Raw genomic sequence first — 23,609 nt, forward strand, 5'->3', positions numbered from 1 at the left:
CCCCTTTCTCTTCTGAGTCCCCTCCTAGGGGCACAGGTCCCAACTTGATCGCTTCTCTTCCCTTACTATCTGATTCTATGTAGATCTTTCTTACAGCCTTGGGTATATAGGAGTCCTTCTGCCAGTCTCCTGTTAGTTTTCAGTGAGAATTGTTCCACATGTAGATGTATTTTTGATGTATTCATGGGGGAAGGTGAGTTCCACTTCCTCCTACTCTGCCATCTTGAGTCCCTCCAAGTCTAGGTTTCTTACAGCCCTCCTGTTAGTCCCACTGGTTTTCTAACCAGCTAAGGGGACTTGTGTTCCTGATGTCAGATTCCAGGACTGTGGTGCCCAATGTGTGGCTGGAGCTGCTCATTCCCCAGGGAGGCTCTCTGTCTTTGTAATCCTCTCCCTCTTCTGTGTTCCCTCTCAGGGGCACAGGTCCCAACCTGATCACTTCTCTTCCCTTCTTATCCAATTTTGTGTGGATCTTTATTACAGCCGTGGTGGTACAGGAGTCTTTCTGCCAGTCTCCAGTTAGTTTTCAGTGATAATTTCTCCACATTTAGATATATTTTTGATGTGTTCATGGGGGGAATTGAGTTCCATGTCCTCCTAATCTGCCATCTTGATATCTTCCCCCAAGAAGTTTGAACTTCTATCTAAAAGCAATAAGAATTATATAAGGATTTTTCTTATGAAATTTTCAAATATATAAGAATTTTTAAATGGTAGCTTCTACCATTAATATTTCACTATACTTTCTTTATCACATATCTATCCATCTATCTATTCTGCTATCTAATAGAAAGGTTTAAAACCAAATATTTACATGTTATGTGGAGAAAAAATTGAAGAAATAAAGACTAGAGGCAAGGAAAAAAGATAGGCAGTGCTGTAATTGTCTAGGCAAAAGATGTTGGTGATTTGGACTGGTGAAGTGGTAATAGGAATAAGAAGAATTGGACGTAGTTAAAACATATTGAAGAGCTAGAATCATCAGGACTTGGTAGATGTTTGAATGTGTGGGTGATGGAGAGGGATGAGTATAAGTTGTAGTTAGGAGTACAGACTCAAGAGCCAGACTACCTGGAATCAAATCCTGGCTGTGCCACCTATCAGCTGTCCCTTCCCTATGCCTCAGTTTTCTGTTCTGTGAAATGGGGATAATAATCCTTATTTCATAAGATTGTTATAAGGGTTACCTGAAAAAATATATATGTATCTTAGAACAGAACCTAGCACATAGTAAATTCTATATAAGTGGATGCTATTATTATATTTAACATTATATATAAGAGGTGACACTCTGGTTGGAAAGGTGTGGGTTCAAATCCCAGATCTATTATTTACTAGCTATGTAATATGAGATTGTTTTTTCATTTGAAACATGGAACAAATAGTAACTCCTTCATATGAGTTTTTGAGCATTAATTTAAATGACAGGAAACAATATACATCTCTTATTTTTAGAATGACCACAGATCTAAGATTATCTGTGGAGACCTTCCACAAGAATTCTTTAATTGTGATTATTTTCAGAGAGACAGTTGGGTTGCTGGTAAAGCATCAGTAGGAAGTAATGAGGGGGGTGAGGATGGGTAGCACACTATGTCACAGTGCTAAGATTCCAGGGCTCAACACTCCTTTTCCCCCAAGGCTGCTGCCATCCAACACTTAGAATCTGCAACCACTGAGTTGAACAAAATCCTGAAGGCCAAGTACCCGACAGAGATGATCATTGCAACCAGGTCAGTCTTCCTTTGGCTCTCAACCTTTGGGATGTTTTTGCCTCTCATGGGCTGTTCCTCAGTCACAGATGGGTCTCATTTTAATAACTTGGGGGTTGAGGCCAAGGAAAGCATATGTTTACCTTCCCAAATCAAATTTCTTCCAACTCAAACCTCCTGAAGAGAAAGTTTATGGTGTGGGGGGGGGTGCGAAAAAGGTGAGATTGGGGTGAGGGCTCTTGCTACTCCAAAAAGACAAAATTGTAAGCCACAGATTTGGAAGAAGCGTTACAGAAGGGAAACACATTCCATACCATTCAAGAGCATAACATAGCTCCCTACAGTAGGGAGACCTTGTTTTCCATTTAATACCTGGAAAATTCTCTGTGGTACCTGCTACAGCTGCTTTCTCATAGCTGAGCAACACATTCTCCCCTTCTAAATACGTGGGTCATTCATTCCTCCTGGGACTCTGGTGGGTTCCTTCCAAATCTACCACATTCTCTTCTTTTTTTTTTTTTTTTTTTTTGCGGTACACGGGCCTCTCACTGTTGTGGCCTCTCCCGTTGCGGAGCACAGGGCTCCGGACACGCAGGCTCGGTGGCCATGGCTCATGGGCCCAGCCGCTCCGCGGCATGTGGGATCCTCCCAGACCGGGGCACGAACCCGTGTCCCCTGCATCGGCAGGCGGACTCTCAACCACTGCGCCACCAGGGAAGCCCCACATTCTCTTTTGAGAAACAGTCCCTACAGGTACCATCGTCCCAAAGTCATTATATTTGTACTGAATTAGCCAGGCCCTTGAACCATAGCTGATTTGACCCAGGGTGAAACCCTAACCCAAGTTGGACCGACTGAATTCTGTTTCCTGGAAATTTGGAATTTGGGCTAAGAAATGCTAGTTAAATTCTCTTAGGTACTGGCATATTTCACCATATGCATATGAAGAATCAGAATAAACAAAGAGGGGAGAGGGAGTGGGGGGAGAGGGGCAAGGAGAGGGAGGGAGGAGAGATCAGGAAAGAGAGAGGGAGAATGAAGAGGAGGAAGATGGAAACTAATGACATTATAAGAGAGGTCTCTGGACCTCATGGTCCATGTCACATTGTGTCATCTATCTTATATTTCCAGATTCCTGTGCTCAGCAGTGGAAGATTTTGTAGTTGATATTGTAAAGGCCTGGAGCCGGATAAAACAGAACAATACAGCAGTAGAGTCTGTGATTTTGAAAGTAAGTTTCCATCCTTTTTTCTTGTACTCTTTGTGGTGCCAGGGTCCCATTTTTAATAAAAGCAAATGTGCCTCTCACTGGGAATTGTAAAATAGCAAGGAGGAGCAGCTGGTAAGCCTCCCTGATGGGGGAAATCCTCATCAAACTTCCACCTTTCACCAAATGAAGGGTGACACTATACATGCTTATCCATGTATCATGTACCTAAGCATGTGCCAAGCATCTGTCCACACCGAGACACAAGCGTACACCAACATGAATGCACATGGTTGTATAGCAGAACATTCTTGAAAATACATACAAATACATGCTAGAAATACACCCACATTCACCTCTATAACAACCACAGTAACAATAACAGCTAACACTTATATAGCACTTACTCTGTGCCAGGAACTGTTCTAAGCACTTATAATGTATTAACTTATTTAATCTTCACAACTGCCTTAGAACATAAAAGCACAAATAGATTAAGTGACTTGCCTAAGTTTACAAACTATTAAGTGATGGAGCTGGGAATCAAGCCATAATCATGTAGTACACCCCCAAACATACACACAGACAAAGGCAGACACCAGGCACCCATGCAGAGCCACATCCACATTCATAGAAGCATGCCCATGAAAACACCAATCCAGAAATGTTTATCTTTCCTCAGTTTTGCCATATTACACATCATTTTATAGGCCACTCTGACATGAGAAAGACTAGGCAACATATATTGATGCCTGCAGCTGTTCTGAAACAAATAGTGTCTCTTTGACCCCCTAACACCCTTTGGTTATCTTATCACATCTACCCAAGCAGTTCTTTCTCTAAACTTTCATCTCCCCACATGTAGCTTTCTATGCTCAGTGCTCCTGGCCAACTAGTACCCCTCCCTACCTCTCCCCATACCATCTGACTCCTCATTCTGTCCTTTCAGGCACAAACCCCTCATAACAATGCCGTGTCTCCTTCCCCATATAGAGCGACTTAATGTATGACAAGCTCAGTGTCCTGATTGATATCCTTGCTGAGGATGCAGCAGTTGGGAAGAGTACCACAGCACATGCAGACAGTGCCAAGGCAGATGGAAAGCCCTTCATCCCTCAAATAGACCACATAGCCAAGTGCAAGTTGGAGCTGGCCACAAAGGCCCAGAATCTCCAAAAGTCCTTGAAACTCATCATATTCCAAGTTGAACAAGGTAAAGGCCCCAGGGTTGTGGTGATTGAGGTAGGGGAAAGAGAAGGTTCCTGTGGGTAGTTTGCTGGTCTACCTAGCTCTGGGTCTACTATTTGACATCACTACCAAAACTTGACTAGATTCTGCATTCATAAAGTATCCAAAGTCTGTCCTCAGTCTCCACTGATTTGAAAAGCCTCAGTCCTGATAAGCTTCCCCTTTGGCTCCTCCTACCTCCCAGGCACTCAACTCTTGCTACTTACTTATTTTTGGAACTAACAATCATCCTAAACAATTACAGCTGCTAAGTGGCTTGGCTTAAAGGTCTGTCAGCTTCAACCTCCAGCCATGGAATCTTTTTCCACCTGCGTCTGTCCCCTTCCAACCACTGAGCCTATGATGATTTTAGAAAGAAAATAGTGTTCATCTCCGCATGTCTTACACAGTATTAATCAGGCACAAGGGCTTTGAGAGTGGTCCTGGCAGATCTAGCATCGATTGCCATTTCCCATAACCCATGACCATCTGCAAGCTTCCAACAAAGTATGAAAACTCTTTCAACTCCTCCAACTTCTTAATTTAACATTTTGGTTCCCACTTCTTCTCCACAATGCTTCTTTGAAAAACAGTTCAGAAAATATAACACCAAGTGTGTTCTGCCTGAGCTATTGGAATTGAACAGAAGTCCATGTAGCAGGGAAGTCCTTTTGGCTGACCTTTGACCTTTAGCTACAGTACCTTCTCCTGCCTTGGTACCTTTACCTACAGTACCTTCTCCTGCCTTGGTACCTTTAGGTACAACCTCAGCCAAGTTTCTAAGAAAGAAAGGAAATAACCCTTCTGCACTGTGAAATCATTAAACAGCCAGTTTGCCTCTATTTCTGTAGGTAGTTTCCAAGTAGCAGGGATCAGATCAATCTGATGTAGCCATAACCCTGTCACAACTAATCCTCAGCCTGCTCCATCAATACATAAGTCAGATTTAGAAGTGCAACTTGTGGCCCTGGGAAAGAGAAAGGGTCCCCTGGCAGCACAGGGATTGAACCTATGAGCTTTGGCATAGGCTGAGCACCTGAGCTATACAATATACAGGCTGGTAAAAGAAAGGAGATTTCTCAAATATTCTGGGTATTGGTGAGACATTTGGTTGAAAGAACGGCATGGTCCCAGAGGCTTAAGTTTAGAACAAAGGTCATGTGAGTAAATGAATTAACAAAGAGGCGAGAATGGAGGTAAAAGAACAGAGAGTTTCCCACCCTGCTCTCCCTACCCCTGGCCCCAAGCTTCTACTCACAACCACATTTACTGGACAATAGGAAAAGAGTAACAAGTAAAACAGAGAAAGCTCAGGCATGGATGTGAAGAGACATGGCAATACTGTAAGAAAGCTGAAACCACAAACAGCATCATGGAGGAGATGTGATGATCAAATGGGAGTCTCCATTGTCTCCTCACACACTGACTGGTATTAACTAAACAAGAGAGATGCTCAAGAAATGTGACCAATCCTCCCTCCCTCCTTTCCTCCTTTTCTTCCTTCCTTTCCTTCCTCTCCTTCCTTCCTTCCCTCCTTCCTTCCACTTTTTCTCTATAGTTCTTGATGAGCAAAGCCGACAGACAATATCAGTCAAGAACTTTAGTTCAACTTTCTTCCTGGAAGATGACTCAGAAGATATTAACCAGATGAGCCCAAGACACCGTAATGATCTTTCTCTTCTCCTTCCTTTACTCTAAGCTTCATCTCTGTATTCTAGTTCCCAGAGAATAAAGATGTATTTTCATGCATCTTCCTTTAGCCGTAATCCTACTCTGCAGTAGATATCCCTCCCTCTTCTCCAGAAACCTCACACTATAAGACCCCATGCTTATGTCCAGAAGTAATGACCCCATTAGATACTTTGAAAAGGCTGGCCTGATGAAACCCAAGATTTGAAGCTGTTTCACTGCTAGCAAGCAAGCAGCCCAGCCTTACTATTCTGTCAGTGGAAGTCCCTGTCCATCCAAGATGATCCCTCTTTGGAATGAGAACCCTGAATATTATCGAGGAGAAAGTCATTAAGCTTGACCCTGCTTCAACAGAGAAAGTGGGGTGAAATACAAGTGGGGGGAAGGGCTTTCTTGTTTGTATCTGACACCAAGATGACATCTTTTGTGTCTAGGTTCTCGTCTTGGTACTCTGTCTTCTATATCTTCTCTCAAAAGTGAAGACCTAGATAACCTCAATTTGGAGCACTTATATTTTACACCTGAAACTATGTAAGTATTTAAGCCTATCACCTTCCTATGGCTTCTCCCTTTCTCTGGTTAAGAGAATAGTCTAAAGATACCCACAGTCAAATGCTGACTCTACTTACTAGTTGTGTGACCTTACACAAGTAATTCAACCAAACCTCAGTTTCCTCATGTATAAAATGGAGATAATTGTAGAACTTGCCAGATAGATAGGTTTGCTGTATTTATTGAGTTTATATATCCAAAGTACTTGCATTGGGCAGTGTTTGGTACCCATAGTTAGGTGCTATATGTGTTACAGTTGTTATTATTTTTTTTTTATTAAAACAACTTCATTTCATTTCAAAGAACCTGTTTTTCACTGTTGCCTTTAACAGTAAATGATTGGAGTTGCTAAGAAGTAAGTGGGCATTTAGGGGACTAGCTAGCAAATCTAAAGACATCGGTCTCAATAGCCCTACCTCTCTAGAATATTCCCAGTAGCCAAGTTCCATCACACTCACTCATTTTGAGTTCCATTAAGAAAATCAGTTACATCAGTTAGAGAATCCCCAATTTCTGGACTGTGGTCAAGGAAGACAAATCTCATGTGAGAGATGTAGGGTCAATTTAGTAATGAATAAAAAAAAAATCTGTGGTTAAGTAGCTAAATTGTACCTATTTTCAGTTTCTCAAAAGAAAGACACAGCTAGCAATTATTTAAGTTTTCTGCAGCTTCCCATTTATTCCTATATTCAACTCCCCTTCCCCTCCACTTTACCATTGGCTTAAGCTCATATATGAGGCCTCAATGGACCTACATAATGAGTTTTGATCAATGGTGTGCTGGAAAATGTTTAACAACCAGCTCTCTGAGGGGAGGAAAGCCCTGATTTATTCCTGGTGTAAACCCTTCCATCATGGCCTATTTCAAGCTACTGATATAATGTCATTGAATGCAGAGTTGGGGATTATAGGCATAATCAACTTACATAAACTGGTATGAACTGGCTCCAGCACACCACTGGTTTTAATGGATGGATGCAGAAGAATAAAACAAACCGCTTGGTTTTGTTGTTGTTGTTGTTTTTGTTGTTGTTGTTGTGTATATATCTACCCTCTTTTATCAGTTTTTTTTCCTTCAAATGTGTGGTCACTTTGCCCTTTGATGTGAAAGTACTACAAAGGAGTTCAGACACCTCTGGAAACAGTAATACAAACTTTACTCTCATCATATATTTTTATCTGAGATACTTAAATGTTCTTTATGGGAATAAGTCAATGACTCTTATTTCCCTTTATTTTATGTGGAGAAGATAATGGCCACTCATATCTGACAGCCTCCAAAGATGACTTCTTTATTATGAATCCCAATTCCACTGAATCCGCCCAACTGGCTGGGTGTCCTCTCTTACAGCTAACAAGTTAGTTGTTAACACAATAGGACATCTACATGTGCCTCTCAAGAACATTAAGCCTTGTGCACAGTGTAGAGGGGGACTTCCCTCAGTGGTTGTTGATCATGCAGATAAAGTCTGCAGCCTAATGATAACAGCACTTCTTTCCTGCACCAGTGTCTATTCTCTTCTTCCCTTTGGCTAATTTCAGACGCTTCAAAGAAAGGTGTGTCATGAACAACTATTTTGGAATTGGACTAGATGCTAAAATTTCTCTGGAATTCAACACCAGAAGAGATGAACACCCAGGACAATACAAGTAAGGAAAAGAAACTCTCCTCCCTACATACAAACACACAATCATAATATACACATGTATTCCCACATCCCCTACCTCACAGACAAGAAACAGAAAGAGTCCGTCCTTTGGAAGTAAAACACATTAGTCTCAAGGTTAGTCTAGTGGGATAGCTTGCCCCAAATATTGACCAAATCTGTGATGACGCTGCACTGGCATCCTGAACTTGGAGCTGCTTTCATAGTCTTGAACTGTGTTCAGCTAACTGTGTTACTGTTACTGAAAACAGATTACATTGACTCAATTCAGCCAATTGCCTATCTTTGTTCTGTCTCCAAGAACTTGATGAGGTCCTAGTAGTGGTTTTAGGTCTGTTCTTGCTCAGCAAGGCTGCAAAGTATCAAAGATCGCCCTACTGGTTCTTAGTGTTCCTAACTTGGTTCCCCAGGACCTACTGATTTTACCCCATCTTGTTTGGTCTGCTTGGCACCTTCTGGTACTTTTGTACTACAGACATACACTAAGGCAGCCTCAGAGTTCTTGTGGTAAATTGAAATTACGAGTAAAAAGAAGCACACCCTCCACCCATCATCATCACCCCCTGCCCACCTGCCACCAGAACTTCTTTCTCAGAGCAGGCCTGGGCTGAGGAACAATTACTTTATCAGATGTGTCTTGCAAATATTGCTTCCCAGTTGCTTGTCTTTTTTGTTATTATTGCTTGTCTTTTCATTTTTAATGGTCTCTTTTGAAATACAAAATGTTTGAATTTTGATGGGTTCCAATTGATCAATTTTTTTTTACAGACCATGCTTTTGATGCCATGTTTAAGAAATCTTTGCCTAACCCATGATCTTAAAAATTTGCTGTTTTCTTCCAAAATTTTTGATTTTGCTCTTACATTTAAGTCTATGATCTGTTTTGAGTTACTTTTTATGTATGGTATTAGGTAAGAATCTGAGTTCACCTTTTTGCACATGAATATCCATTTACCACAGCACCACTTTTTAAAACTATCCTTTCCCCCAATGAACTGTGTTGGCACCTTTGTTGAAAATCAGTTGACCATAAATGTAAGGGTTTTTTTCCTAGACTCTCACCTACGTTCCACTGATCTATGTGTCTATCCTGTGCAAGCACCGTGCTGTCTTGATAACTGTAGCTTTATAGTAAGTTTTGAAATTGGGAGATGAAAGTCCTCCAACTTTGTTCTTTTTGCAGAATTGTTTTGGTTGTTCTAGGTATTTTGCATTTCCATATAACCAAACTCCAATTTTTAATAGATAAGGAAACTGAAGTGCCCAGAGAACTTATGGTTTAAAACAGAGTGCAAATAATTTTGTGCTATGTGCTAGCCATCTTACATTTCAAAACCCATGCCCTGTGGTGGCTCATTTCTGTGGCTCTACTTTAAAAGCTCACAGTAAACTCTATCGAGCCTTTCTAGTGATTGTTAAGTACCCTGCCTGTTTTTATCAGAGACTCTATAGTCAACAGGATCTTGTCCTTCCCACCTCCACCACAAGTCTCCTAATATCCTTGCCTATCCCATATTCTCTTCACTGGCTCCTACTCTACAGTCTTCCTAGTAAGCTTATTTCTATTCTGTAGCATTGAATTAAGTGTTTGATATACAGGTCTTGGAAATCCCTCCACTTTGCCAGAAAAGTTATGCTTCAAAGAAACTGCAGTCTAGAGTCACATGTTTCAAATGAAATTGATTCCAAGTGGCTGAAATCTTGAACTCCCAGAGTGGCACTTGCCAGGGTAGCTGATGGGTACTAGCCAGTTATGCTCACAGCTTTTTATGAGCCTTACTTTCTAAATATAGCCTGTCTCTTCCAAGCCTGAACCAATATCAGAAGCAAGTAAAAGTGACAAATCAATGGGATGCTGATGCCTCAAGGAGACCCAGGAACCCATTGCAGCTGGTGTTCACATAAGGATACCAGTTACACTATCCTAGCATTCCCTCTTGTGTCCAATTACCATTAAACATGACTCCTCTCTATAAGAAGGCACTTGATGAATAAGATGGTGTCTCCTCTTACTTTTCTTCATCCACTTATCTTTATATTATTCACCCTCTGACTACCTTTCTCTACACTTATCTCCCTGTAGTAGCCGCCTTAAGAACAAGATGTGGTATGGCCTTCTGGGAAGCAAGGAACTTTTTCAGCGCTCTTACAGGAAACTGGAAGAACGAGTGCACCTGGAGGTTAGTGGAAAAGAGGGTGATCCTTCCTGGGCATGAAGAAAGGAAATATCATGACCTTGGGAATCAGCTTTCCTCTATATCCTTAGTTCTTCCCAAGCTTTAACTCTGATCCTCACTCATTGCTCATGGGAGGAAAGCATGAAGATAGATTTCCATTTTATGGATAAGAAAATAATAGCATGAAGAGAAGACAGAGCCCTTCCCCCATCTCTGTAAATGGCCCTTCACATTGGTATCTGAAGAGCCAGCCAATAAGGGCTACTCTTTTCTTTCAGTGTGATGGAGAAGCCATCTCCTTGCCAAACCTGCAAGGCATTGTAGTGCTCAACATTACCAGCTATGCTGGAGGCGTCAACTTTTGGGGAAGCAGCACAGCTACCACAGTGAGTATGGAACAAGGAACAGGGAGGAAGAAAGGCTTGACCCCTCTAAAGTCTATCAGAAAGGAGAGTTGAACTGACTGGAGTGTAGGGGAAGAGGAGGTGGGCTGGGGACCTTTATTGGCAGCAGCTGTATGATGAGGTTTTTTTTTTTTTTAAGGCAATTACCACCCCAGAGCACAAGAATCAACCAAAAACCTCAGGATCAGATAAATTCTTCAGTGTTGCCTGGACTTCGAATTTTCCATTCCTCATGTTTGAAAGATCCTTGAAAGGTTACCTAGGCCATGCCCTTTTCTCAATAAAATCTCCTGAGAAATTGGCCATGAATCCTTTCGTCTGAGCTCACCCAAGAAGGCCATGAGACCAGTGGGACTGGCCTTGGGGATTTATGATGCTAGATTGGACAGGGAGAGAACCAGTTAAGAGTTGTGATCTCAAAAGAGACTGAGTATTTATCTCAGTGCCCTTTTCCCAAGTTGGCTTCCTGACCTCATTCTCCTCCTTTTAATAAAGTAGTAGTTTCTCCACTCTTCATGAGCTAGAAAAATTCTCACCAGGAGATTTCAAAGCATACCTGCTTGTGATAGGCAAGGTGTGGTTTCTCAAGGGTGAGATGTGTGACACAGTTCTTCCTCCTCAGGAATATGAGGCTCCTGCGATAGATGATGGGAAGCTAGAGGTAGTGGCAATCTTTGGTTCTGTACAGATGGCAATGTCCCGTATCCTCAACCTGCATCATCATCGCATCGCCCAGGTAGGCACGGGCCTGGTGGGCACCAGAAAGGGTTTGAGCTCTGTGGCTACAATCCAGGGTGTGGGGTAGTCTCAGGAATTAACCAGGTATAAGAATGACAGGGTGGAGGGAGCAGGTTATCTGGTGGGAAGCGAGGTGCTGGCTGAAGTTGGAAACAGAGGTGGTAGGGACCAAAGGAGCAAAAAGCCCATAGCAAACATGTGTTTCCTCCCTGGGACAATCTGATTCACGATTTTGCCAGTCCTGTTCAGATACACACTTAGGCCATGACTGTGAGATTATCAGATTGGTCTACAGTCGTTACCTCATTTTTCTCCCCCATTCTCCCTCCTCCTCTTCTCTGGCAGTGCCGTGAGGTGATGATAACCATCAATGGTGAAGAAGGTATCCCAGTGCAGGTGGATGGGGAGGCCTGGGTTCAGAGGCCAGGCCTTATCAAGATTAGATACAAGAACACTGCCCAGATGCTGACAAGAGATCGGGTAAGAAGGGAAAGGCTCATCTGGGGCTCCTACGTTGTCTCATCTATAGCTATCACTTGAGTACTGAATACTTCCAGTCAGGCAGAATTCCTTAAAGAGAGGTCTGTGTGATACTTATCTCAGAGTCACATTGGGTGCTTGTTAGAAATGCACATTCCTGGGCCCCACACAGGCCCACTGCATCAGAATGGAGATGGGTATTTCCTGGGAACTTGCATTTGCAGACAGGCTCCCTGAGACATTCTGATATACATAGACACTTGCAAAGCACTGTCCAAGAGAGTGAGACAAGAAGCTCCCTTCTGTAGTTTTCCACAAAGTTGTACTCCTCCCTCCACTGCACAGAGTTAAAGGCCTCAGGTGGTTATGGAGAAATCTGCTCCCTCAACAAGAGAGTCTTCATTGAATATGGTCTTTAGGTTCCTCTAAGGCGTCTTAAAATACTGCATTCACAAATGTCACTCACCTCAGCTAAACCACCTAAAGCTAGAAAGGAGCCATTATTAGTCAGATGTTCAATGCTTAGAGGCTTTCTTCCACTCTGGCCTGTGGACAGTCCATAGACACAGCAATAGAGAAGGGATGGGATGTCTAGTTTATAAACTACCTACTTTGTGTTGGGCACTTTACATATATTCTCTCAAGTAGGTCCTCTCAACAATCCTATGAGGTAGATACACTTATTCCCATTTTATAGGTGAGGAAAATGAGGACAAGAGAGGTTAAATACTTTGCTAAAGGTCACACAACTAGTCGATGACAGAAGCACAATTCAAAATTAAATGAGATATGTCTAGCTCTAAAATCCATCAGAATATATTGCCTAGATTTGGCAAAGAAAGGAGCTGAAAAGGGCTCCACTTTCTTATTGATCATGATACCTACCTATAGGAGCTTCTGGAAAGCAGACATCTGTCTGATTCAAGTATGTTGTCCCAAGACTTGGCATGGTAACAGCAACAACGACAACAACAACAACAAAAAAACTAAAACTGCTTAGTATGAAAGAGACATTGAATAAAATGTTGGACATATGTATGGGTGTGGAGATAGGTGTATGGGGGAATGAGTCCCTCTTTCCCCTTTCCCCACAGTACCCACAAATATCAGACTCACAGACAGATCTGTCACATACCGTCTTAGCTACAGCCATCTTTATGCTCTGCCACTGTCTTTATCGCCAGGACTTTGAGAACTCAATGAAAATGTGGGAGTGCAAGCATTCTGAAATCCAGGCTGCCTCTCAACCCCAGCTGGACTCCCAAGAATCTCAAGATAGCCTCTCTGATGAGGAGTATGCCCAGATGCAGCACTTAGCTCAGCTTGCAGAAAACCTCATCAGCAGGTAAGTGGACTGGCCCAGATACAGGGCTGGGAATCCCAAGAAGAGATAGGGAGAAGAAGCCAACTTGTATCTATTGGCTGCTGGAGAGCCTGGCCTCAGAAAGGAGTATTGCTCAGAGCTCTGAGGATTGACAGGGACCCTGAAATTCTAGGTAGGAAATAATCTTTGTGGTCAGCAGTAAGCCAGCTTGGACCTCTCCCATTAGGCCCAGAGATAAATTTTGATCTCCTCTTGCTGCCCCAGACCCAACAGGACTAAAAATGCTTATCCTTGCCCTTAAATATCAGGAGGGCCTTAGAGTTTCTGGAGTCAGCTCCTTCCTCTATTCTAGCCTCCCACTCTCCCAAAGCACCCAGTATCTAATTCTGGTGAGACAAGGATGGACAAAAGTGAATACCTAGAGAAGAGTAGAAACATTTTCTGGCATAGGTGGCTCCCTAGAAATGAGAAGAAATAACAGGAGAGAGTAAAGAATACAATTTACCCTTAATCCCAACCCTCACCAGCACCTCAGGCCAGAATCCTTCAGAGCTCTAGACTCATTTATCTGTCCTTTATTACAGACTTACTGACCTGAGCAAGGTCCACCAGCATGTGTCTGTCCTCATGGATTCTGTGAATGCCAGTGCTAACATCCTGAATGATATATTTTACAACCAAGACAGTAGCAATGAGGCAGGTGCAGCTTCCTGCACTCCCATTGAGGTAAGGGGGGAAGGGACAGATGAAGGAAAGGAGTCAAACCAAATAGGACAGGGAAGGAAGGGGAGCTGGAGGCTGTGGGTAGAGAAACTGGGAAAATGACATGGCAGGAAACTGATGGATAGAGTAGAGGGAGAGGCAGATATTGCTTGACTTGTTACTGGGAGAATGGTTACTGGTCCAGAGTGATTACTGGGAGAATCCCATAGCAGATTTCATCAGCCTGATAGCTATCTACCACACTGGCCTCAAGGAGAAAGAGCCTGAGAATGGAGAGGAACTTGGCTTAGGCCCTTCCTCATCCTAGGTGGATCCCTATATAACCTGTTAAGGTGACACTTGTCATTGAAACTTGTGCTCCAGGCTGCCTTGGTTTTCCTCTTGAGGGGAAGATCTAGATTAGATTCTTGATGTTAAATGTGCCATCCTGTGACTTTACCCACTTGCAGAACATTTTTAAGTGATGCTTTTAAAAAGTAACTTTAATGCTAGGCAAACAATACAAAGGGGCCATATACAGGGTCAGGGCCTCCTAAAATGTAGGTTACCTATTTATTTGGGGCCGGATCTTAGTTGGAAGAGGCCTGGAGCTCCAGGCCTGGAGTTTCAAGAAGACAGATGGTTAGGCCTAACTTCATGTACCATGGGAAAGGTGGCTTTAGCCAAGTGGCAACAAGTGGCCTCAAACTTACTATCTGGTTTGCATATTCCCTGTTTCCCTATACCCATAGCACTCAATCAGTGATGCCAAATGCCAAGTTGTACTGTGCCACAGCATACAACACACCAATACAGCTGTACTGGTAATTGATAGCTGGCATCAGTTTTGACTGGTAGGTGCCCATGCTGAACTACTAGTTGTGCTATATTGTGAATATTACTTTTTCACTTATAGCCACATCCTACTAGCCTGCTCCTACCTTCCCACAGAGAAGCCAGCTGCATGCTTACTAACCAACGACTCCTCTGTCTTTGTCCTTTCCCTTCCTTTCTTTTCCTTTCTTCTCCTCTCAGACTCTAACCAGAAATGACGCAGTAGATGTTACATTTAGTCTTAAAGGGCTCTACGATGACACCAAAGCTTTCCTGGATGAAAACTTGGTGAGTGGATGGGGTTGGAACAGGGAGGGCAAAGTATCCCATCTGAATTTGGTCACAGCCTGTGCTTGGTTCTAGGGCATTGGAAGACATGTAGGAGCATTTTGGCCAGGTGCTTACCTGGCAGTCCTTGCTGTGTCATCTTCACCCAGAGTTGTCATTGATCGTGTCATTTTATAAGTTATGCGAATCCATAGGGACTACCATATCCTTGAAGAAAAGTCTATCTCCTTTGGCAAATGTCTCCTGGGTACAGACCAGGCCAAACAAAAGCAACATTTTCTCATCATACCTAATATAGTTTCAGTAGAAAAGGGTAAGCTCTTTTGAGCTGCTCTGCATCTCCCAAGTTTCCACATACATCTCTCACCATGTGGAAAGACAGTAAGGAATAGTGGGAAAAGTTGGGGGTCCCTGAGTTCAAATCCCAAATCTGCCAATTACTAGCTATATTACTTTCCTAAGGCTGCTGTAACAAAGTACTAAAACCTGGGTGACTTAGGACAACAGAACTTTATTGTCTCACAGTTATGTAGGCTAGAAGCCTGAAATCAAGGTGTCAGCAGGGCCATGTTCCTTGTGAAACCTGTAGGGAAATACTTCCTTGCCTCTTCCTAGCTTCCGGTGACTTGCTGGCAATCTTTGCTGTGTTCCTTGGCTTGTAGATGCATTACTCCAATCCTCCATATTCACATGGTGCTCTCCCTGTGTCTCTCTGTCTTCCCATGGCCATCTCCTTAAAGGATACCAGTCTTACCGGATCAGGTCCCACCCTAATCCAGAGTCCAGACCAGACCAATGATCTCATCTTAATAATTATATGTGCAATGACCCTATTTCCAAAAAATTGAGGTACTGAGGGTTAGGATTTCAAGATATCTTTTTGGAGGGGTCACAAATGAATCCATAACAGTAGGTATGTGAAGTAACTTCACCTCTCTGGGTCTCAGTTTCCCTACCTACAAAATAGGAATTAAAATCTCTACCTGTCCAGGTTGTTGTGAGGATTAAACAAACTACTGTATATTATGTGCCTAGCTCTTCCTAGCAGCTTGACAGATTGTAGATTTTATTAGTGTTAGGGAAAATGGACTGAGGCTCAGTTTTTGAGCTACAGGAAGAGTTGCTGTTTCTCATAATGCAAAGCCCATGGGCACACCTGGTGAGTGTGCTTTAATAAGTCAACTGATCATGACCACTCCACTTTGAGATTTGCTGCTAAGGCCCCTAGGAAGGTACTGTTCTTGCCTCTCATCTAATTAAGGTTTATTTGAAGAGGGGCCTCTGAGTTGATTTTTGCAAGAAGTGCAGCCACTTCCCCTTTTCCATTTGCACATCTAACTGGCACACTGCACAGGTGTAAGAGTAGTTAAGGCAGTCAGGCCAGGCTGTCCCAGCATCTGAGCCCCAGGCTAGAGTCTTTCAGCCTTCAGCGACAGCAACAGAAGTACCTTCTATATATAGGTAGAGCTCAATGGCCTTGCCAATTTGGGCAGCAGGAAATACGGGAGCTTGGCCTCTTATTGCCACTCAGGCTTTCTTGAGGCTCATGGGCTCATGAAAATTGGTTTGTGCCAGCCAACAACCCAAATTGAGCACATATCACACTTAATATAGAACCTGGTAAGGACCCTCCCCACACATACATACATCCAAATGAGACCTGGGTGCAAACGGCCGCTAAGAATGACCATGTATCTCCAGAAAGGCCATATCACAGAGGTGGCATGGATGTAAGCCTTATTTCATTTTTTAAAATTTATTTTTATTTAATTTATTTATTTTGGCTGCATTGGGTCTTTGTTGCTGCATGCAGGCTTTCTCTAGTTGTGGCGAGTGGGGGCTACTCTTCGTTACAGTGCACAGGCTTCTCATCGTGGTGGCTTCTCTTCTTGTGGAGCACGGGCTCTAGGCATGCAGGCTTCAGTAGTTGCAGCATGCAGCCTCAGTAGTTGTGGCGCACAGGCTTAGTTGCTCCACGGCTTGTGAGATCTTCCCGGACCAGGGCTCGAACCCGTGTCCCCTGCATTGGTAGGCGGATTCTTAACCACTGCGCCACCGGGGAAGTCTAGGCTTATTTCATTTGAATGTTATTATTCCTCCCCTTGAAGGAGGAGAACAGTCAGTGCTGGGAGAGGGATGTAGCCTTTTTTTTTTTTTTGCGGTACGCAGGCCTTTCACTGTTGTGGCCTCTCCCGTTGTGGAGCACAGGCTCCAGACGCGCAGGCTCAGCGGCCATGGCTCACGGGCCCAGCCACTCCACAGCATGTGGGGTCTTCCCAGACCGGGGCACGAACCCGTGTCCCCTGAATCGGCAGGCGGACTCTCAACCACTGCGCCACCAGGGAAGCCCGGGATGTAGCCTTTTGATGAAGAAAATCCCACCCAGTAACTCCCACTTCCCTTATGTGGCAAACTGGCTTAGTGATGTGTTAGAACAGAAACCAGGAAGTGAGCAACAAAGTCCCCTGATTCAGTTTGCACATTTATCTCAGAAAAGAGTCCTGAACAAGGTCTCTATTGAAGCCAGAAGGACAAGAGAACAGAGCATAAGATTCAGGCCCAACCATATACTATTTTTCAGAGCCCGAGTCTCTAGGTGCCAAATAGGAAGTCATTAGGAAGCCATTTTATTCCTCTCCTATTATGATTAGGAATCATTTTCTAAGACCCCAATTCCTCTTTCTTCTCTGTGGCTTTGGGTTTGACTATCAAATCCCTTTTGAGCACTGCTGGTAAGTATGCCCCTAAGAATCCCTTCCCCTTTCCCCCTTACCTTGAAGTGATGGCCATTTCTACTTGACACCACTGTTCCCCATCCCACCACCATGTACACACACGTGTCCTGTGCATCTGGGCTACTTCGTACTGTCCTAAATCATTCGTTGTAAAGCAAAAGCAAGAGATTATTTGTCAACATGACTTGTTCCCCTCTCATATCCCATCCTGGTTGGTCATAACCTCCAATCCCATCCCTCACTCATTCACCTGCCACTCATTTGTGACAGTTGGCAGGGTTCCACTTAAGGCTGGCCCATGCACAGCAAGAAGCCACATAAGTGCCAGATTGAAAGTAGAGCACATGCCAGAGAGGAGAGATGAAGCCAAATTAGGTGGGCTGGAAAGCATGTCAGAACTGATGATATCAGCATGCATCTGTTCTCCCAGCTCACTATTTAATGGAACATGAACTATCTCACTTATGTTGTTGGTTTAGAACTTGGTTCTTCTGAGTTGGAGATGGTCCCAGAATAATCTATTTTAACTCTCCCATGGAGCATACAGAGTTCATCCTGTGGGTGCTGGGAGTTACTAGGGAATGCTTGAGCTTTGTTTCCTAAACCCATGGGACAAGCCATCATTCACTAAGAGTGAATAGCTAGGGGCTAAAAGCACAGCCTGGGGAGGCAGACCCTCTTTGCCAGGAAGGGAAAATTTGAGCCAATCTCTCTCTAGCCCTCCCCTTGCTTCACAAAGCAGCCTTTAAATTATGGTAACTGTGTAATAAAGTTTTCCCCACCCCAGCATCTGGCCACCCCACATACCCTTTCTGGGATGGTGTGGTATAGAGGGTAGGCTATAGAGTTGAATAGATCTGGGTTTCTGTCTAGTCATGTGATCTTGAGCACTAAACTTCTTTGAGTCTGTTTTCCCACATATAAAATGAGAACAATAGTACTTTGTAAGGTATTATCAAGATATTGGGAAGATGGGATGAAACTATGTATGCACAGTGCCTGGCATATAGTATTTGCTCAAAAATTGGTAGCTATTATTAGGGGGACACTTAGATATCTCCAGGGGCTTGAGGGTCAAGGGTAGGACCCTTATCCTGGGCCCTAAGCTGTAGGGGTACAACTCAGCGTTAATTGATACTGGTCAAAGGGCCCCTCTGCTTGCCAAACTGTGAGCATGCCAAGTCCTAAGGAAAGCATCACTGTCTGATTGTCTCCTGGATCTCCCTATTGAGAAAGTAAAGAGCTGGCTATACTTTCCACCGACACCATGAGCCAAAGGAGATATAAGTTGGCACCCTGTGGTCTCATGGCCACTAGCAGGGACTGGGAGTTGGGGAGAAGTAAGAGTCTATGAAGGTAGGGTGCTAGGCATTGGATACTCACTCTTTTTCCTGTCTTCACCAGCTGAGAAATACTGAGTATGAGGCCACACTGCAAGCTTCCCTGGATGCCATGAATAAGGAGTTTGAAAAGCTATCTGAGATTGACTGGATGAATTCAATCCTTTCTCCAGAGGTATGTGACCTGTGGATTGGGAAACAAAGGGGAAGAGGGATTCTCCCTTGGTGCTTTGCCTTCCAGTGTGGGCCAGGACACAGTGACTTATTAGCATAGGGAGGCCAGTAGTGGCTTTCAGCTTGAGTTTAATGGAGCCTCCTCCTCCCTTCTCCTCACCATAAGTATATAGGACAAGGCAGAAGGCACACTGAAAAACTAGATGACCATGAGAACATAACCAGAAAGAAGAACCACCCTGTAGCAGAAGATTGGGAAAGAATAAGCAAGAATGGTCTTTTTCTGTGCTGTTCTCCTGGCTGCAATTCCCCTCCCCTGCTCAGTACCTGCTGCTGGGACTGAATTTTGTCTGGTACATACCATTATGGCCAATACCAGGTGTTTAGAGTCAACATCTCTTCTAAATGGTTGGTGCCCAGGCCATACTGGTGGTTAAATCTACCAAATATCACCTCTCCTTGCTGCTTTCTGTCCCTCCCACTCTGGGAGGAAAGTAGGCTATCTCAATGCTTTCCCCTAGCAGGTGTGTGGCTTAAAAGAAAATCAAGCATGGCAGCTGCGGCTATAATATAGCTGTGGGGATGTCATCATTTTTTGACAATTCTGAGTGCTCTCCTGAGATTGAAAAATAGTCCCATTTCATAAATCAAATGACTCAAAGATGTCCACCTATCACCAGCTAAATTATACCTTTTATGGTCTGACAGTGTTTTTCTTTAAATTTCTCCACCATGGAACTGCTCACTTCAACTGTAGGAATCCTTGGTTCTCCTATTCATTATGCCTGTTTTCTGGCTTCATACACCAGTTATATGCATGTGAGCAAGCCATACAAGCATGTTTGGACTTGTGCAGCAATTGGGCTACCATTTAAGAGAAAAAGCCATAGGCAAATTCAGGTCTTAAAGGATTTAATAACTTTCTCATATGCCTTTGCTGCTCTTGACCAGTAGCCCCCTGGGGAAGAAAAACAAGCTGTTATGCAGAAAAGAAAGCAAACTCTTGTAGCACCCCCTTCCTACTCAGTTCAGCTATCTTGCACCAAGCTCCTGACCCAGGCAAACAGACTGGATATTGAGAGAAATGAAACAAACAGTCCATGCTCTGAGGTCTCAATATGGGAGTCTTCCTGGCCTGGGCATAATCTCTTTTCTGGACTTCAGCATTTCCATAAAGATGAAGCAGTGAGGCTCTAAAGAAGGGCAGAGTAGATTGAAAGAAAGACAGGAAGATGTTGCTCATTCACTTGATACCAAACTTGCTCACCTTAAGGCCACAGAAGATGCAGGTCCATTTTGGTGGGGAAAAGCAGAAGGAGAGTCAATTATTCATTGGACTTTCCAAAGCTTTGGTTCCGAGGGAAGGTCCTGTGCCCTTCCTTTAGGTTTCTTCTGAAAGGCAATTCAGAAGAGCATTTATTAATATGAGATCATTTATTAAAGCATTTAGCAAAGTACCTGGCACAGAGTAGGATCTTGGTAAAGATCAGGTGCCTTCTAGGGCACAAGACTAGTGAGCAGGGGTATCTCCCATACCTGGATAGATAGCAGATCTGCCTGCTTCTTGCAGCCATCCTTGTTCACCACCTTGCCAGGCCTCTAGGAATTTCTGACTATTAGGCGACTAACATTTTGATCTTCCTCTTGTTGTGGTTTTCCAGGAAAAGTCTTCAGACACTGACAGTAGAAGCCTCAGATTGAAAGTTAAGTTCCCCAAATTGGGGAAGAAGAAGCCAGAAGAGGAAGACAAACCTAAATCAGGCCAAGGCATCCAGGGTTTTATTGGTAAGTTTCTCCCACAGGCATCGAGGTCATAAAGAATTCCCCAGCAGCCTGGGTACTTCCCAAAGACCTGAAGCTCACATTAGAAATGTGCACGGGTACAGTGGTGATGGAGGAGGTGGCCGGCTGGAAGCCAACCTTAGGGGATGCCAAGCAGTCTCGGACAAGGTGTGAGTTAGAAAGTGATATGGAGGGAATTCCCTGGCCGTCCAGTGGTTAGGACTCCACGGTTCCACTGCAGGGTCACGGGTTCGATCACTGGTTGGGGAACTAAGATACCGCATGCCGCGCGGCACAGCCAAAAAAAAAATGCTCCTTAAAGAACAAAGAAAGTGATATATGGATACTGACAGGGAGAGAACCTGAGAGGCAACCTTGCTTTGTGATATAAACAGCTGAAGAGAAAAATAAGAACAGCCAGTTACCTTTCTGCTTGACCCATTCCTTTCCTCAGTGGATAAAGTATGGCAAAACAGTCATATTTAGATCTATTTCCCAGTCAAATACAACTACAAGCTTTTGGTCCTGCTCCAGAAAGCACTATTATTTGAGATGGGCTGGGGGTGTCAGTGCTGGGCACCTACAGGGTCAGGAACAGGTTCCACGACCTATCTAAACACTCTTATTCTTTATCTGTTATAGTAAATCCCTGGAAATGCAAAATTTGTTTCATTATTTGAATTTTGGTTCCACCCCTTCTTCAGAATTGGACTTAAATGTTCTTGATATATCAGTGGGGCTCAAAAGAAGGTTCCCTTAGAATTGTCGGTTATGCCAATTCTGATGTCAATGGTCTCTCCTAAATTCTGGGCCTAGATGACCTGGAAGCTTAAGAGAGATGACCATAGTGGACATGGGGGGAAAGGGATGGAGGGTGGCAGTTTGTTTTGTTTTTTTTGAGGAACTGAGACTTCATACAGATGCCAAGAGAGAATCTCCTGGACCAAGTTGTGTTTGGTCCAACTGGTTTGAGTCCCTAAGAATCTGCCAGTTGGGAGACCCATGGTGCTTGAGAGTCTTTCTGAAGACTCTGAAAGGGTCAATAGCAGTTTCATGGATTATCAGGTTCTGAGAACTCATCCCATTTGTGTTTGGCTTGTATGGCATCAGCTGGTTTTCTAAGATGGCTTAAAAATGGTTGGTACAGGGCTTCCCTGGTGGCGCAGTGGTTGAGAGTCCGCCTGCCGATGCAGGGGACACGGGTTCGTGCCCCGGTCTGGGAAGATCCCACATGCCGCAGAGCGGCTAGGCCCGTGAGCCATGGCTGCTGAGCCTGCGCATCCGGAGCCTGTGCTCTGCAAGGGGAGAGGCCACAACAGTGAGAGGCCCGCCTACCGCAAAAAAAAAAAAAAAAAAAAAAAATGGTTGGTACAATAGGAACAAACCAGTCTGTCTCCTAAAGGACTCTTTGTTTGCTCTCTTTAGCGTCCATACATTTAGGCATCTGGCAATGCACTAGCCTCATTATTTCTATACTTGCTTTTTTTCTATAAAGGAAATCTGTGGCACCGCAGACATCGTGAAGGTGAAGCAAAAGATGATGATCCTCCAACACCATCAGGATCTCAACTATAACCCTTGAAAGCTGGAAGGAGAACTCACAACGTTTAGGATTCTACTAAAAACTCTTGAAACCTCAATACAGGCTAGACTAAATTATTTCAGAACAAACATGAGCACCACCAAGAAAGATCCTCCAATTCTTTACACTAAAACATTTTTTTCCTGGACTCAATCAGGTCTCCTTAGAGGTTTACATTTTCTCATTGGCCAAAGATTCTTGTTCCGAGTTGTCTTGTTCAGTTCTCCTTCTCTTCGTGCATCTTGAGCAACTACAGTATTTAATTGAACTAAGCTTTTTGTGAATGGCCTGGGATCTACAAAGGATTCAAGGGAGTTCACCTTTTCAGGGAGTTGGGGAATGTTTTCCTCTGACTGGCAGAGAAACTGTTGATGCTAGGGAATGAATGAAAGAAATACTCTCAGGGAGATGAGGAGAGGGGTCAGGACAGCCAGGCTTGGTGGTGTTTCTCCCCCAATCCCTGTCAATTGCAACTTGTGACTTCAGGAGTTCTCTCCTAGTTGGCCTATTAAGATGAAAACTAGGTCCTGGGGGCTTGTCCACTTGCCTCTTACAATGACCATGTGAAATCTTTTCTTGTGGTGACTGCTCTCTCTGCAAACCCTTTCTGTTTTTCCATGTGCGCATGTATGTCTTTGCACATGTCCAGGTGGTGCTCTGGTGGCTGGGTGGGCCCATTGGTTGGAACTCACCCCTATGGCAACCATACAGGCTCCCCTCCTACTGCCTTGATCCTAGCCTGCATGCCTCCATGGAGTGTTTGCCTGCATTCTTGCTGGATTTTTTAACTAAATGTTTTGCTGCTGTGCTGCAGTATAGTTATGTATAGAGACATATAAAGATGTATATATATAAATATATATATATATATTTTTAAGAACTGAAAATACAACTCGACCTCTAAATGACCCTATAATTTATTGTGCTAACCCAGGAATCCCTCCCCACCCTGATCCCATCCTCCACCCCCATTACCCTACACACACACATGCCTC

The 23,609-nt window shown here is 43.7% G+C and overlaps 1 protein-coding gene across 2 annotated transcripts in view; it reads left to right on the top strand.

The window, feature by feature from the left end:
- DGKK (diacylglycerol kinase kappa) overlaps nt 1-22,876 on the top strand; it is a gene marked incomplete at its 5' end in the record, with an annotated part of 168,193 nt that extends 145,317 nt beyond the window's left edge. For both annotated transcript variants that reach the window (XM_081222801.1, XM_081222802.1), the window contains 16 exons: nt 1,642-1,733; nt 2,844-2,943; nt 3,913-4,132; nt 5,705-5,809; nt 6,270-6,366; nt 7,930-8,037; nt 10,138-10,234; nt 10,510-10,617; nt 11,258-11,371; nt 11,719-11,853; nt 13,038-13,198; nt 13,762-13,903; nt 14,915-15,001; nt 19,141-19,251; nt 20,912-21,035; nt 22,528-22,876. In XM_081222801.1, coding sequence (XP_081078927.1) covers nt 1,642-1,733; nt 2,844-2,943; nt 3,913-4,132; nt 5,705-5,809; nt 6,270-6,366; nt 7,930-8,037; nt 10,138-10,234; nt 10,510-10,617; nt 11,258-11,371; nt 11,719-11,853; nt 13,038-13,198; nt 13,762-13,903; nt 14,915-15,001; nt 19,141-19,251; nt 20,912-21,035; nt 22,528-22,607 — 1,881 coding nt within the window. In that variant the 3' untranslated portion in view covers nt 22,608-22,876. The remainder of the gene's footprint in view (nt 1-1,641; nt 1,734-2,843; nt 2,944-3,912; nt 4,133-5,704; nt 5,810-6,269; nt 6,367-7,929; nt 8,038-10,137; nt 10,235-10,509; nt 10,618-11,257; nt 11,372-11,718; nt 11,854-13,037; nt 13,199-13,761; nt 13,904-14,914; nt 15,002-19,140; nt 19,252-20,911; nt 21,036-22,527) is intronic.
- Nucleotides 22,877-23,609: the final 733 nt, after the last annotated feature.

Source organism: Mesoplodon bidens (genome assembly GCF_964165515.1).
Source record: "Mesoplodon bidens genome assembly, chromosome: X".
In the NCBI taxonomy this organism is placed as follows: Eukaryota; Metazoa; Chordata; class Mammalia; order Artiodactyla; family Ziphiidae; genus Mesoplodon; species Mesoplodon bidens.